The sequence below is a fragment of the Mytilus edulis genome, chromosome 11 (assembly GCF_963676685.1).
Source record: "Mytilus edulis chromosome 11, xbMytEdul2.2, whole genome shotgun sequence".
In the NCBI taxonomy this organism is placed as follows: domain Eukaryota; kingdom Metazoa; phylum Mollusca; class Bivalvia; order Mytilida; family Mytilidae; genus Mytilus; species Mytilus edulis.
Window position 1 is genome coordinate 48,618,985 of NC_092354.1, and position 15,375 is coordinate 48,634,359.

At 32.6% G+C, this 15,375-nt stretch overlaps 1 protein-coding gene across 2 annotated transcripts; it reads right to left on the bottom strand.

Annotated features, from left to right (window-relative positions):
* Positions 1-622: 622 nt before the first annotated feature.
* On the bottom strand, positions 623-14,826 carry LOC139494714 (neurotrypsin-like). 2 transcript variants are annotated; one of them, XM_071282903.1, is made up of 8 exons: positions 14,693-14,826; positions 14,048-14,135; positions 13,217-13,364; positions 4,649-4,812; positions 4,149-4,319; positions 3,172-3,318; positions 2,393-2,414; positions 623-1,006 (listed from the first exon to the last, which is right to left on the bottom strand). In XM_071282903.1, exons 2-8 carry the CDS (start codon positions 14,112-14,114, stop codon positions 868-870), a joined length of 858 nt encoding a protein of 285 aa, XP_071139004.1. In that variant the 5' UTR covers positions 14,115-14,135; positions 14,693-14,826; the 3' UTR covers positions 623-867. The 2 variants fall into 2 exon arrangements, with proteins under 2 accessions (XP_071139004.1, XP_071139003.1); XM_071282902.1 differs by lacking the exon at positions 14,693-14,826 and having other exon boundaries at positions 14,048-14,138.
* Between the last annotated feature and the right edge of the window lie 549 nt (positions 14,827-15,375).

A 15,375-nucleotide genomic window follows, 5' to 3' on the forward strand; every position in this document is an offset into this window, starting at 1 on the left:
TATAATGGTTAACTTTGATAAATTGTTATTTGGATGGAGAGTTGTCTCATTGGCACTCATACCACATCCTCCTATATCTATATATAATGAATAGTTGATAAATACATGGTACATTCTAACTTAGTAACGCATGATGATAAATTTCCGCATTATTGGTACTAGTAAGATAAAAATTAGACACACTTTTATACGGATTCTATGGGTCATTGATCACCGATTAGTCAAACATCCGTCACCAATTATTCACCGATCATTCACCGATCAGTAAAGCCTAAACTTGCAAGTACTGTATGAGGATTGACTTTGTGTAGAACTTTCATCATAACGTGAACGTACTTTGTCAGCCTTTTTATCTCACACCTTTGATATTTATACATTGCTGAACATGTTTAAGGCTATCTGGGGTATGCAGTTCAACGAATAACATTGCGTTCGAGATTTTGTTTTCTTCAAATCAATACAAATTTATTACTTAGTAGGTTTTTAAAAGAATCTTTAAAAAATCGTATACAAAAATGATCGCTCACTTTTCGTTATTTTCTGTACTTATCTTTGCACCCATTATGGAAGTTTATGTAGAGATAAGATATTATACTGTTGAAAACAAACAACTGACGGAGTCAAATTTTGGCAATACATATTTTATTAATGGTGGACAGTAGTATGCGTGACTGACTACGTGGTGAATTAGTAAACGTAGATTTTAGTTGTCAATGTGTGTTGTCTTCATCTATTGAGATACGTAGCTGTATTTCTTATACAAAAAATAATAATACGACAATTAATAACTGTCATTCACTGGACAAAAGTATAATATAACATGTGACAACTTTCACTTTCATATTCTGGTATGTTGCCTTATTATTGTCATTGGGCTGTACCATAGCCACTTTCCTTGATATCACAAGTATCATAAACACCAGGCGGTGTGACGTTAGAACTTTCAATGTATTCATAAGAAGTTGGTCGAATAGTGTCACCCAATGTTCCAAGATCTTGGTTGTTACTACAACAACAATGATTAGTTATTAGTCATTTGTGATTCATAAACGGCGAACTCACTGTCATTTTTGTGATGCCTGAAATTTTTAATTTTAAAATGAATTTGTAAGATGCGTATGAATCAGAGTATAGTTTTCAAAGAGCTAACACTTCCAGTAGGAACCAAGCATTGTATCTCTAATTACATCGTTGTGTTTATTGAATAATTCTAGTATGATATCCTTCAAACGTTTAGAGTACACACCCGTGGTAAAATATGAATATATTACCAGGGCTGTTCCGATCTTACTCCCACGTCATATGCTTTTTTATGAATGAGGTACCCGACGTCATAAAACGATTACGTAAGAATATAAGCTATTTACGGGGAAATACACGCTTGTGTGCCGAAAATCATCACAACAAGGAAACGTAAACAAATGTTGCTAAAATGTGGAATAAATGTGATATAAGCCAATTTTTTTATACATATATGACAAATAGTAAATTATCATTTAAATTCATCCAAAACTATCTAAATACGTTATGTTAAATAGTTTGAGCATGTCACCAATGCTAAAAATTACAAACATGGTGATTAGAATTTGAAGAAATAAATAATTCTCAAACAACACCTAATTTATAATGATATCAGATATGTACCACGTGTTTCCATAACAATTAAATCATAAATGAAATGGGGAATATGTCACCGAGACAACAATCTGACCAACGAGCAGACAAATGCCAAAGGCCACCAGTCTTCGATGCAGTGATTAAAATCCCGAATCCGGAGCTGGCCCCTAAATAAAAATGTGTACTAGTTCATTGAAAATGGACCTCACGCTAAACTCCAAAACATATAAATGAACTAAAATCAAAAATGTGTATCTACAACTAATAATACCAGTATAAAAAATGTCGCTAAACATATTCTATGAAAAGAGAGGGTATAAAGTACACAATTGTGATATCTTATTTTATTGTAAAAGAAATAACTCATTACTTATACCGACTGGTGACTTTTTTGGGCTAATCACACCAATAAGTCTTTTAGTTTGTGTCATTAACATAAGGTATGAATACTGTAAAGTGAGATTTAACATTTGTTAATTATAAGAACCGGTGCACAATTCAAATTTCAAATACTCTGCTTGATCGTTGATGGGTCTGTTGTGACTCCCTCATAAGTACTGTTAATTTTTAAACCGTGTCAAATTCTTTTATAATTCAATTCATCTACAGTTGGTCTTTACGGATAGGTGTTTCCTTATGAGTCAAACCACGTCTCTCTATTTGTATATAAGCTCTTAATTTACAAATTAGGCATTAAACATAGAAAAATGTGTAGCAAGAAATGTTTTTAACAAGATTAAATCTGTATGAACAGAAACAAAAAGGAAACACTCACCTGCAAATTTTCTGATTATTTTCTGTCAAAAAGAATGCACAATTATGTTATTACCACTATCAAAAACTCAAGATATGTGAATAGATGTAACTCATACACTTATTACCTTATACGGAATATAAAGGAATGTAACTCCACTACCAACCGTGTATGAAATAAGCCCCGCCTCCCAACTAACCTTATATTAAATATACACGGTTTCCACGAGGACGCTTTTAACCAATCATATTCCTAGAAATGTATAGGAGGTAAGATAAATTAACATATTTCGATGTGATAATATTATGCCAGTACAATATTAAAGTATGATAACATTAATTGAATGACCTTTTGTTTTATTTCTGATATCTGAAACAGGTGATGATTCTCTGGTTAGATGGTGAATTTACAGAATGTTACCCGAACCCTGTCGACTCCCCGGATTTCGTAATATTTTTCCTTTATTTGAAGCTTTTACAATATTACTAAAATGTCAACATCGGTACACTATTGATGCCTCTACAGAACCAGGTTACATATTTTGAAATGATGCATAGTAGAATTTTCGTATCGTTACCGACATACAAGGCTTGATTTAAAAAAAAACATCTGCACGATTTGAAAATATTAAGCAACATGATTTACTTAATCTTTTACGACTATCAAAAGACAGATAAATTTTGGCTGTGACACACTTTTCTCGATTCAAAACAAAACTTGAAAGCATTAACATAAATATATTTTGATCACACCAATCTTTTTATGCTGTGTTAACTTTATTTCATTTCAAATAAACTTACCAACTTGTACAGATATGAATCTACGGAAAACAAAGAGAGTTATAAAAATAATAACAGCAGTTATACAAATACAGCCAACAGCAACCCCTACGATTGCTTCAATGGAGAATGATTTGGATGTATCTTCCGTTCCCTGTCTTTTATTACCTAAAATAGTAAAATGAGATGTCATCGGATATATTAAATATTTCTTTTTCAAATCCACACATGATCAGCTAATCTCCACATTCAATAATACATAATTTATATACATTACTAACTTAGTCCTTACATAGAATGACTATAATACATCTGCCATTTATATATAAACATACACACATTTTGTTTATCCTAAAAATACAAGATAATATTTTGAACTTGGCAAATGCATTAACACAATCTGTGACCATGTGGTCCGGAATATTGATAACAAATGTCTCTTCAACCGTTTCGTTACATGTCAACAAAAACTACTTTGAAATTTTCGATATTGATATTTCCGACTGTGAACGTTCCTCTATATAGTACTATCAATTTCAGTCATTTCGATTCAAAGATTGTTGTATACATGCCAGCAAAACTATTTGTTGATTATTTTTTTTACTACAAACATTAGACGAAATTAGAAAATGATCAATGCTTAAGCTGTACTTCTAACGATAGAATTAATTGTTTTGACAACACTTATCTAAGATAAAACATCAGATTAAATATGTATGTCAGCAGTGTTTAAAATCCCCAAACAATAATCAACCAAATGTTGTAGTTTAAACATATTCATTTTTAGTGGATTAAGAAACAAGTGATTGCAACTTGTATTCATTCCTTTCTTTTTGCAGGTGCAAGTGCTGCCTTATAGCGGCATTAGCATTCTCTTTTTCGAAATCTACTAACTATGCGTGTGTATAGTAAACTATACATTTTTTTAATGTTATTTAATAAATCCTTAATGTCTTTAAAATATGAAATATCCGTCAAAAACGTTTTTTAAAACCAACCTGGACACTTTGTAATGCTGCAGTTAAGTATTTCAAAAGGCTTCCCATAACAGTATGGTCTATTCAACGATGGTGGTGGGTTATTGCAGTGTCGGTGTCTTGATTGATATCCCGAATCACAACTTAAACTGCATATTGTCCAGGGCGTCCAGGAACTCCAGTGTCCGTCAACTATCAGCAAAACAATGTGAGACAAAATTGAGGAAGAGCACAATTTTGTGTTTGGCAGAAGTTTACATTGTAGCTTTGTGAAATGTATTTGTTAATTAGTCAGAGGAAAATCTGATGTATAAAACCACAAGTCACGGATCTTCGGTGAGTTTCTTTTTTGTATGTTTGCATTTCTAGTTATTTTTTGTTAGTAAATTTTTGAAAATGAACAAAATTGTTAGATAGGTTCACGTTCGAACATTGGTTCATTATATGTATATTTTCATTATTCAGAAATGCTTCCATGAGCAATATCATTACTCAATTGTTGTATTTATCACCAAAATTACCTGTACAGTTTATTCCAATATCTTCAATATGGGCACAATTATTTTGCCCCCATTCTCCATGATCACATCCATCTAGTCTTTTTTCTAAACCACTGCATTTTAAATCGTCCAACCATATTTGATTTCTGCCTCCTCCTGCTGTGTAAAAGCGTACGTAGGATGCCCTACATAGCACATGTAGCAAGATTAAATAAATGCGTTTGCAAATAGAGCATATGTGCTAAATTACAACAAAATCTTATTATTGAAGTGCATGACAAAGCATTATAAAAATTCCCATAGATAAAATGTAAAAATACACACAAGAGAGAAAATTTAACTAGGGTTGTATTTTCCCTGTTATTTGTTAAAAATGTAGGCGGAATACACTAGCAATTACAACATAATTGGTGAGTCAAAGAGAAACTGACAACACGACCCTTACAAACTTCACTATATATATATTTAGCTATTTCTTATTAAAGTCATTGATTAATGTGCCTCGTTCAGAAGGAGAGCCGAGGTATAGTAGTTAGTGCATCGGACCACTAACACACAGGTTCCTTGTTCGATCCACGGCTCTTCTTTGACAGCATTTGCGAGTATGGTCTTCAGATACGATGTTATTCCGTCGGAAGGAGACGATAAATGGCTGACCCGTCTTAAGAGAGAGCCATATATCTTGCACGTAAAAGACACCCTTGTAGATTTCGAAAAAGAGCAGGCTAGTGCCGCTACGAGTGTTTAAACTATACTGTGCCTGCTTTTTTAAATAACAATCTTCACAATAAACATCTTAAATCAAGATATCCATTGAATCATGTTGCAAGTATTGGTCCGATGGTGTGCTTACCTGCTATACAATCATATGGCAGTTGAGAGAATGTTGTTCAATTAGGATAAAATAATTCAATTCATACGGTTGCTTTACTAACATTATAATGCCAGCAACATAATGTATACATCAAGTACAAAATATGTACATGTTCGTTGCGCTTATCAACACGATTCAAACATTGTTTTGTTTACATTGTTTTTTTACTTCCAGATGAAATAAGAGTTTGTATGAAAATTTAAATCCTCGTCAATGCTCTTCAACTTTGTACTTGTTTGGTTTTCTAACTTTTTTTATCTGCACGTCCCTGATGAGTCTTATGTAGACGAAACGCGTATGTGGCGTATTGAATTACCCCTGGTACCTTTGATAACCATATTTCTCTAATTCTTCGTCAATTTATCCCTTTCTGCACCCATTGTATAACAAAATTTAATCAACGTGTGGTTGCCGGTGATCTCAGCAGATGATTGGTTAAGCTAAAGGTCACAACCCGCCGGGACTACCTTTCCGGTCGGATTTCTCAGAATTTATCAATAACAACATAGCAACATATAAACAAACTCGCGAAATCGTCTGCTTCAACAATAAAAACAAATATGGCTTCAGAAATCAACAATGAACCGCATATCGGAGCTAGAGTAAAGCTTGTAGGCGGGATTAAAGGGATAATTTTAAGAAAAACTATAAATTTTGATTTCCAACTTTCGGATATTAAACTGGATACTGGGAAAGTTGTGACAGAGGCCAGATATCGTTTTGATATTTTAGAAGACAGTGTACAAAACATTGAACCATAAATAATAACAAAAACATACACTCAACAGAAATCATCATCTCCTTCTCCAGCAATAGACCCTTGCCACACTGATGAGTTCAGTGATAATAATTTTATGTATTTAGCTGAACCTATTCATGAATCTAACAGAGATTTGACCCTCTAAAACTAGAATGGCAAAATTAAATCACTTTGTATTAAAATCAAATTATCACGTGGTTTAGTCCCATGTCCTACTAACTACGACGTATTTGATAGTTCACAATTCTGTGATTTATTTTCCCCATTCGCAGTTATTATTTAGAATATTACCTTGGTACATTTTGACAATTTCTTCATTGTAAAATAAAATACGTGTATCTGAAGGCATATATGTATGTAGTACAGAAGACACAACATTGAAAACTAAATAATAAGCAACACGAACCCCACCAAAAACTGGGGGTGATCTCAGGTGCTCAGTTATTACAAATCCGGTAAATAGTCTAATTCAGTAGGTCACATTCGTAATAGGGAAGACGGCATAATTCTTTGGACTGAGCAAAGACCGGCTGATTATACAAAATCACATTTTTTACGTTATATTTGAAAATCGAAATGAACTCTAAAAGAATGTGCAAACTCAAAACAATTTTCATTTTCCAACAATTTGTCAAATTATTTTCGATCTATGAGTTTGGATGTCCCTCTGGTATTTTTCGACCCTCTTGTATCTTGTAATAGAAAAAAGAGTTGCAAGAACGTATCTACTTGTGTTTATCATTAGCCATCCGCAGTTGACAAAGTTACACTAAATGTAAAGATTTTTTATTCCATTTGTTTGTTTGTTTATCATTGGATGTTGGATGTGTAATGATTCAGATCTGTACCTTGTTGTTGTTGTACCCGGACACGTCCACTCTGTGTTTTTGTTAAATGCACTTTTATTTGTTTCCATCTGATGAGTTTTTAACTGATTTTTATAGTTCGTTGATATGTTGTTCTACCACATCACTGTCCAAGGTTAGAAGAATTGTTAGGATCCCGCTAACTAGTTAAACCCCGCAACAATCTGTATGTAAGTGCCTGTCCCAAGTCAGGAGCCTGTAATTCAGTAGTTGTCTTTTTTGGATGTTTTGCAATTTTTTTCATAAATTAAAGGGAAAATTCGCGATTTTTTACTTATGGTTTAAATATGTTCATTATGCCATAATATATATATTCACAAAGTTTTATCGCTATATGTGCAGTAATAAAGGAGAAATTCAATAATTAATGGAAAAATATTAACAACTTCCTGTAGGTCGTGACGTTTTCTCCTGGTTTTTGCATGCCGGGATTTAAAATACAATCATTAAAAGTCTTGGTTTTTAATCATATTTTAACGTAATCGTAAGCGCGCCGATGACTTATGCTTTATCTAATAACCAGCCGATAATAAGAAGATGAAACGCACAGACGTGGTTAAACGTATATATTCGAATAATTTTTTTAGACAACACAAAAGTTATAAATTCATTTTTAATTAATGCATTTTGGACTGATAAGGTGAACAAATTAAAGTACAATAATCTGTAAAGACAATATGTTGGTGTACTCTTATTGACCTTTTTCTGTCTCTGCTATGGCTAGGTTTATACGATGTGTGTATTCACGGTCTGTGGCAATACTCGTAGATGGCTTGTTGAAAGGTAAATTGTTATTTACACTTCGGTATTTAACCACGCCTCTAGGGCACACCTTGCCAGGTGACCGTGTGACTGTCTATTCGGATCAGTCAGAGACATATATACACATATGTGTATATATGTCTCTGGATCAGTGGATTATAAAACAAGGGAGCATTTAATACACACATTTAAAATACATATTCAAGTTGGTGACAAATGAAAATAGATCGCCGTGGAATTATTTAATTATATTTGGTGTTATTATTTATTTGAATTCAAATAAATTAATTTACTAAGAAATAAACAATTTTCGCTTAAAGACGGGAAACTTAATTCATGTGTTAGAATGAAATGATATACACCTCTTGTCCTTGATTTATGTCTCATAAAAAAGGGGAACTTAGAAATTAGAAATAGCTTTACCAAAGCATTTTGATTGTCTTTATTAGGCAAAAAAAATGTACGAGAACACTTACATTTAGACTTTTGAAACCCATGTATTAATTAATATCTGAAACTATCTGAAGATAACTCTACCGAAGCGGAATATATTATGTACGAATAAAGAAAAAAATACTTTTGTTTTTAAATCTTTGCACATTTATGAATAATTATTGTTATCTATTGTTCATTTAATTACTTAATTAGTACCTAAAATATGTCTACCGCTTGGCATCAAATCTCGGTGTGGTAGGAAACGATTATTACATATAGATTATATTATTTGGATGAGGATTTGAGCTAGCCTATAAAAACACATTAATTAGTTAACATACATTCGAGATCAAAGGATATTAACTTTGATAATTCAATTAACTTTTACTCACATATTTTTCTCTTATGATTTGTGTGAGCTTGTTTCTTTAGGACAGTGTATATATGGTCCAAAAATTAATCATAAAAACATAAATAAAAATGTCTTGTTCGGAGAATGATAGTATCCAGTCCGTCAAGAGAGGCAGATTTTGACGAGTATGGTCAATTTGGGTACGCAATAGAGCCAGAGTATACCGAAGAAGAGCTGCATGAAATGGAAGCTGCAGAAAGTTCCCGAAATCAAGATATCCTTAGCAACCCTCGCCAGTTTAACACAGATTGGTGTTCGTGTACTAAATGCATAGTTATGCCGTTATTGACAGAATGCATTTGTTGCCACGAATTTACTCTCTTTGATGGTAATATTGAATTGGGTGAATGCATTAGTGACAATGTCGATTTCAGAACAGTTTGTCTGAACCCGGTTATTCTTGAAACCAGCTATATTCAATTCAAAATATTTTATTGTTCAAGTAACAAATGTACATTTAAACTAAGGGATTGGACAAAAGGCAGCTATATAAGTTTTTTAAGGTACAAGCGCCATAGAGGGAGAGCCCCAGACGTACTAACTGACAGCCAAAGCCGACTAATGGCTTATCGTCAGTTTGTGTGTTGGGTCAGAAAAGGGCAACCACTTGGCAAGAGAAACAGAGTGACTATTCCAGCTTGTGTTGTTAACATTATTAGGGAAGCATTTCCGTCACAAGATGGTGTTTATGAAAGCTTCAAAGAATGTAAAAGTGACACGTCTGACTCGGAATAGTTGTAAAATAGACATATGCTAGATTTGAGGCTCAAAATATTCTTTTGTATATGTATAGATAAAATATATATGCCTGCTTTGATTCTTTTATGTTCACATTTAGTTGAATTATGCAATATACTTTTACTATTGTTCACTGTTGAAGGCCATACCGTGACTTATAAAGCTGCTTAAGTCCACTTCATTTGGGTACGTGTCTCCCAAGAAAACAAACCCCAACGTCTTATTTAATCAAATGACTTATCTTTTTGCGAAAGTTTGGAATGCAAAAGTACAAAGTTATAAATGGGTGTCTTGCAATATCGAACTGGTAATCTATTTGTCAGATCTCTTATATCTTTTGACGAAATCAAACCTTCATGGTATATTCTGCTTTTGTATAGACCGAAGTGTACTAAATGATATTCATATTATACATGTTAAATGAATGAACAAATATTAAACCTATCTTTTTATTGTTTTCCGCCCATGTCTGCTCATCGCCAGAAATAAAGTTTCTCGCAAGAAAAAATGGTATTAATTCCAGAGTCAAAATTTAAAGAACTTATTTCCCATGTTTTCTGGTATTGTACGAAAGAGAATTGACCTAACAAAATAATTGTTATCTTATGTTAATAATAACACATGTAGAGCAGTGGGTCGTTGTTGGACATATAAATCTAGAAATTGTATCATCTGTTAAATCTGCAGGTCACTGAAAGTGGAAGTCCCATACGGAAGTAGGTGTTGAGGATGATTTTTTTTTTTATATCCAGTGACACATATTACATGCGTATTCTTGGACGTTTGATACATCATTTACTCTCAAATTGCAAAAACGAAAACTTGCACTTGTATTTATAGTATTTGTATTTTTATCCATCAGATGAGTTAAGCCTTTTTCAAATGATTTGTATAGTTCGTGCATATGTTGTACTGTGACACCACTGTCCAAGGTTATGGTAGGGTTGGGATCCCACTAACATGTTTAACACGCCACATTATCTATGTATGTGCCTGTTCCAAGTCAGTGGTCTGTAATTCAGTGGTTGTCGTTTGTTAATGTGTTACCTATTTGTTTTTCGTTCATTTTTTCGTTTGAATTGTTTTACATTGTCAATTAGCTGACTTTGCGGTAGGGGCTTTGCTTGTAATGGATGATCGTACGGTGCAATCATATAATTTAGTCCATCCAAAGCGATCTTTATTTAACTATTTAGGAATTATTGTTCTCATCAAAATATTTTAAATCTCACAACGCATGAATACTTCAGCTATTTGAAAAAAAAGATATTTTAAAAAATTGACAGGAAATTTAAGGATCTTCTTGGAATGGAATCGAAAAATTACGAATAGATATTCTTTTCAAGTGTGAAAAACGTCAACCAAATTTATTCATAATCGGGAACGTCCTTATTAAAATAGTCTTCGTCTCACAACGTATAATACTTTAGCTATTTGACCAACGATGTTAAAAAAACAAAAGGCAACGAATTTAATGTCATCTTTCCCTATTTTTGAATGTAATGATAAGTCTGTTCAACTGGCAAGAATACCCCTAAACCGGACAAGCAGTTTATTCTTTAAATTGCTGTCATTGAATATCAAGAAAGAAAATAAATCCCGAAATTGATTTGAAACTTTAATACTCAATAGTTTTCCTAGAAAATATTCACATCCCTTGGGGATTATTTGTGTACGTCCAGTTCCATGTATATTACATTAATGTCGGAATTGTGATGATGACGAATTTCCTCCTTTATTCGAGAACAATCTAATTGATATATAAATATATGATTTTACTATGTTCATAACTTCGATGAACCAAAGCAAGTTACATATCGACCTGTATTTAAATCAAATTGGTTCTCTTCTTCGTCTTCTTCTTCTTCTTTTGGTTTACAATAGTCTATCGAATTCGTTGATTACATACTGTTGGCATACGTGGACTAGTCTATTTACAAAGCTTTTACCCCAATTTGCACAAAATGTATGTTTCTATCTTATGTTCAATGTATACAATCTGTCCTTTACTATTGACAACGAGTATATACTACATTTTCCCAAATTAACCCTTGGAAAAAATATGTAAATAGATTTTTATTTCTTCAAATCTTTTTTTTTTTGGGGTATTATTTATATTTTTATAAATAATATCTTTAAACCAGAAATGTTATTTATAAACAAGTGTATGAGTTAAGTAATGACTAGTATATTATATCACTTTCAGACACGCAAGATAGAGATGTATATTATACGGTACCATATTATACACCTGATAGATCAAAATGGAAAGTTATAAGTTATCGGCCGTGTACACTGATCAATACCTACAGAAGTGAAACGATGCAGGAACTTGCAAGCCCGACAGGAAATCGCTTGAATACCTGGACGTGTCACCTCACACCCCTCACAATACCTTTGGGAGTAATACCTTTAGTCATGCTGGTGATCAGATGAGGGAAGATCCGAATTTATTTGAATAAAGTTTATTACTTTAAAGAATTATGAACGAATTAGATTTCCGAAAACAATTTCACGGAAAACTTATTTATGATTTCAACTTTGACTTTTTACCTAATTCCAATATCAACAGTTTAAAAACAACAGACCATGGTAATTTAAAAAAATAAGAATATTTTCCGTATCAAGTTAGTTAGTCGGATAAAACAACCGTACGATTGACAAGATATCGACACGCAATTACGACTACATCGGTTACTGTAGTTTTGGTCCTTTGTGGTTTATAGACATATCTTGATTTTTTATTGTAGAAGATGACAAAATGGCAGAACGCAGAGAATTGATACTCAAAATTTAAAATCGATGGTGATCTCTTATCTAGCGGAATAAAACTTTAATATATATAAATTTGAGAATTTTTATACAGAATGGACATAATATTGATTTTTGATTTTTTTGCGAAGTTTCCCTTTAAGCCGTATTTTTTCTCGCTTGAATTGTTTTACATTTCTCACTTCGGGTCTTTTATAGCTGACTATACGGTATGGGATTTTGCTCATGGTTGAAGGCCGTACGGTGACCTGCAGTTCTTAATTTCGTTTGTCATTTGGTCTCTTGTGAAGAGTTGTGTAATGGGCAATCGTACTTTATCTTCTTTTTTATATTGAATTGAAAGAAGAGAATCACATAATTGTCTACAGAATATATGTCAGGGAAAATAAAAATAACGATATGCACAGTGACATTGCAAAACTGTTTTGCCATCTATTGGCTACGGTGCATGTTTGTATTTGTTTGGACGTAGAATACACATGCGCAAGGTAATTTCAATACCACATGTACCCCAAAACATGATAATACTAACAGTTATTAGAAATAAAAAAAAGTTATAAAGAAAAGTTATTTTATGAGGTGGCCACAGGGTTCTAGTACGTTAATAGTGTTGAAACGACGTTAAAGTGTCAAACAATTAAAAAAAAGAGAAAATTACTTTGATTAAGACCAGAAAGGTTCGATTCAGTGTATTACGTCACATTAATGAAGCTATCAGTCCGACAAATGTCTCGGTACTTCTTCGATAACTTTTATGTACAACCATACAAGCACCTGCATAGCATCCCTTCTGAATTTATTTTAATTTAAGATTTTTATAGCACTTATTCGTTCAATGAAATCAAATAATGAGTTAAGTAACGCTTATCAACGTTTCTTCAACGCCCGTGATATACTATTTACTTGAAGATTAACTTTTAATAGACTATCAACTTTAATAGACGTTTGTCCAATCATATAATAACTATACCTGTATCCAAGTTGTCTACAAGCCACAATTGCATCAGAGGTTCCGAAAAGATCATTGCATACTGTGCCCCATGTAGAGTTGTGATAAATCTCAAGACGTCCTTCTTCGGTATTAGTTTCCCCAACTACATCAACTAGTCGCAGATCCCCTGTAAGAACGACAATCACCTAAACATTAAAGTTACAAATTTAGAATTGTTTGTTATGAAAACAGCTTTTTAATGTGTCTTGTATATAAGCATTTTTTTATAAAACAAAAATCTGTCATCTATGTCCATAAATAAAGACTTGTGTAAACGTCAAACTACAATGACACTAGAAGTAAATCTCTAATAAATGATGTGTGTGTGTGCGTGTGTGTGTTTCAATTCCAAAGTTCGTAATATGAGCATATGTAGTTCAATAATGCATGTAGTATACCTTGCTTATAATTTGTTAGTAATACACACGATGATTGGTTTGCAAAGAATACGCCTCGTGTCTGAAATCAAAACAGTTTATAGAACAAATCAAATAACAAGTTGAAGATCGGTGAACAAAATACAAATGTCCATCTGTTGTGCCAATTACAGCATAGGTTATCGGTGTTGAATATCGTGTTCAGAAAGCGAGTAATGTTTATACACTTACTTTAAAAAATGGTTTACTAAAATCTCATAATGAAAATATTACTCACAAATTTCGTTCGAAGTTTGTTCTGGACTTACCTATAGCAGTATCCCGAACCTAAAGAAGAAATCCTTTTCTTCCGTTCATGTAGAGAATTATGAAATCGACTGGGCAGATTATGCATGCCTCTTATATAGACATAGTACAAGAAATGATAACTCACCTTCCGACTGTCCTTCTCCGAACGAGATACATTTTAACACAGCAAATATCTTGAAACAATTCCACATATTATTGTAATATATATCTCTCTGTAAATTTGATAATTTATAAAATCAATCTTATTTCAATCACCAAAATATTGGCATAAAGGGACAACCCTAATTTCTTTAAGCGTTACTGGTGAGTCTTTACATACGTTACGCGTGTGAGTGATTTAATTATAAGTCATGTATCTTTAAATAGGTTATGTTATGAAATGCTAAAATCCAGTTCTTGTTGAAAAGACAAAATTTCAGGTAAAAAAAATATTTATTCTCAAATACCATCAAGTGAAATAAATCCCTATAATAAAGACACAAGTCACGAAAGCGGTTTGTCTCGAATTACAAAGCATGACTTCAAAAAAGAGGTATGATATATCAATGTGTTGCTGTCTATAAAGAAGATATTGACTCAATGAATTACAGTTGAAACTAACACTTCGCCATCAAAAATAATGTAACAGAAATAACGAACTTCAAGGAAAATTCAACTTGATGTAGGTATCTAATAAAATTGCAAAATAAAAAGCTACAAAATACATCGAGAATTGTAATAGAACCTTAAAATCACACCCGTCTTTTTTATAAAAAAAAATAGTTAATACATTACCTTTTAATTCGTATCCGTCATTGATCAAATTAATATAAAGATAAAATTAATATAAAGATCATACCCTAACGACGGTTATTTGATCACATTAAACACAGGCACGGTGTTATTGACAAGTTTACATAATATGAACATATTGTTTCAGGATGAGAAGTGAAGGTCACTTCCCGGAAAAACATACATTTTTCTATCATAGTTGCATCGCGTGTACATTTATAAATTTACAAACAATAAGAAAGTAGTGGTTTTGTTTAGTGAGATTTTATATATTTCAATATGCAATGAATTATGCAAATATCATTAAACTACTAGTTATATTTTTAATACCAGATGTTTTAAAAACGAAAGGTGTCAATAAACCCATAAAGGAAAAGGAAATATTGTGTGAAAGTAATTGATAAACACATACACTGTACTGCTATCAAAACAAAAGTGAATGTCAGTATCACAGCAAATGGAAATATTGATGATACAATACTTAGTTCTTGAACTCTCTCTCTCTCTCTCTCTCTCTCTCTCTCTCTCTCTCTCTCTCTCTCTCTCTCTCTCTCTCTCTCTCTCTCTCTCTCTCTCTCTCTCTCTCTCTCAAACTTTGGTTAGCAAATATTATTAAACAGTGTCGTTGGCAATTTTCAGTACCATTAATATCAAGGCTGATGTGAGAATTATTACAGATGC

Excerpts from the sequence above, each read along its gene's own strand:
- LOC139494714 (XM_071282903.1), bottom strand. The coding sequence starts at position 14,114 with ATGTGGAATTGTTTCAAGATATTTGCTGTGTTAAAATGTATCTCGTTC. Across the intron at positions 4,320-4,648 it reads TATTGGAATAAACTGTACAG|TTGACGGACACTGGAGTTCC; the intron begins GTAATTTTGGTG and ends TTTTGCTGATAG. Across the intron at positions 1,007-2,392 it reads AATAATCAGAAAATTTGCAG|TAACAACCAAGATCTTGGAA; the intron begins GTGAGTGTTTCC and ends TTGTTGTTGTAG.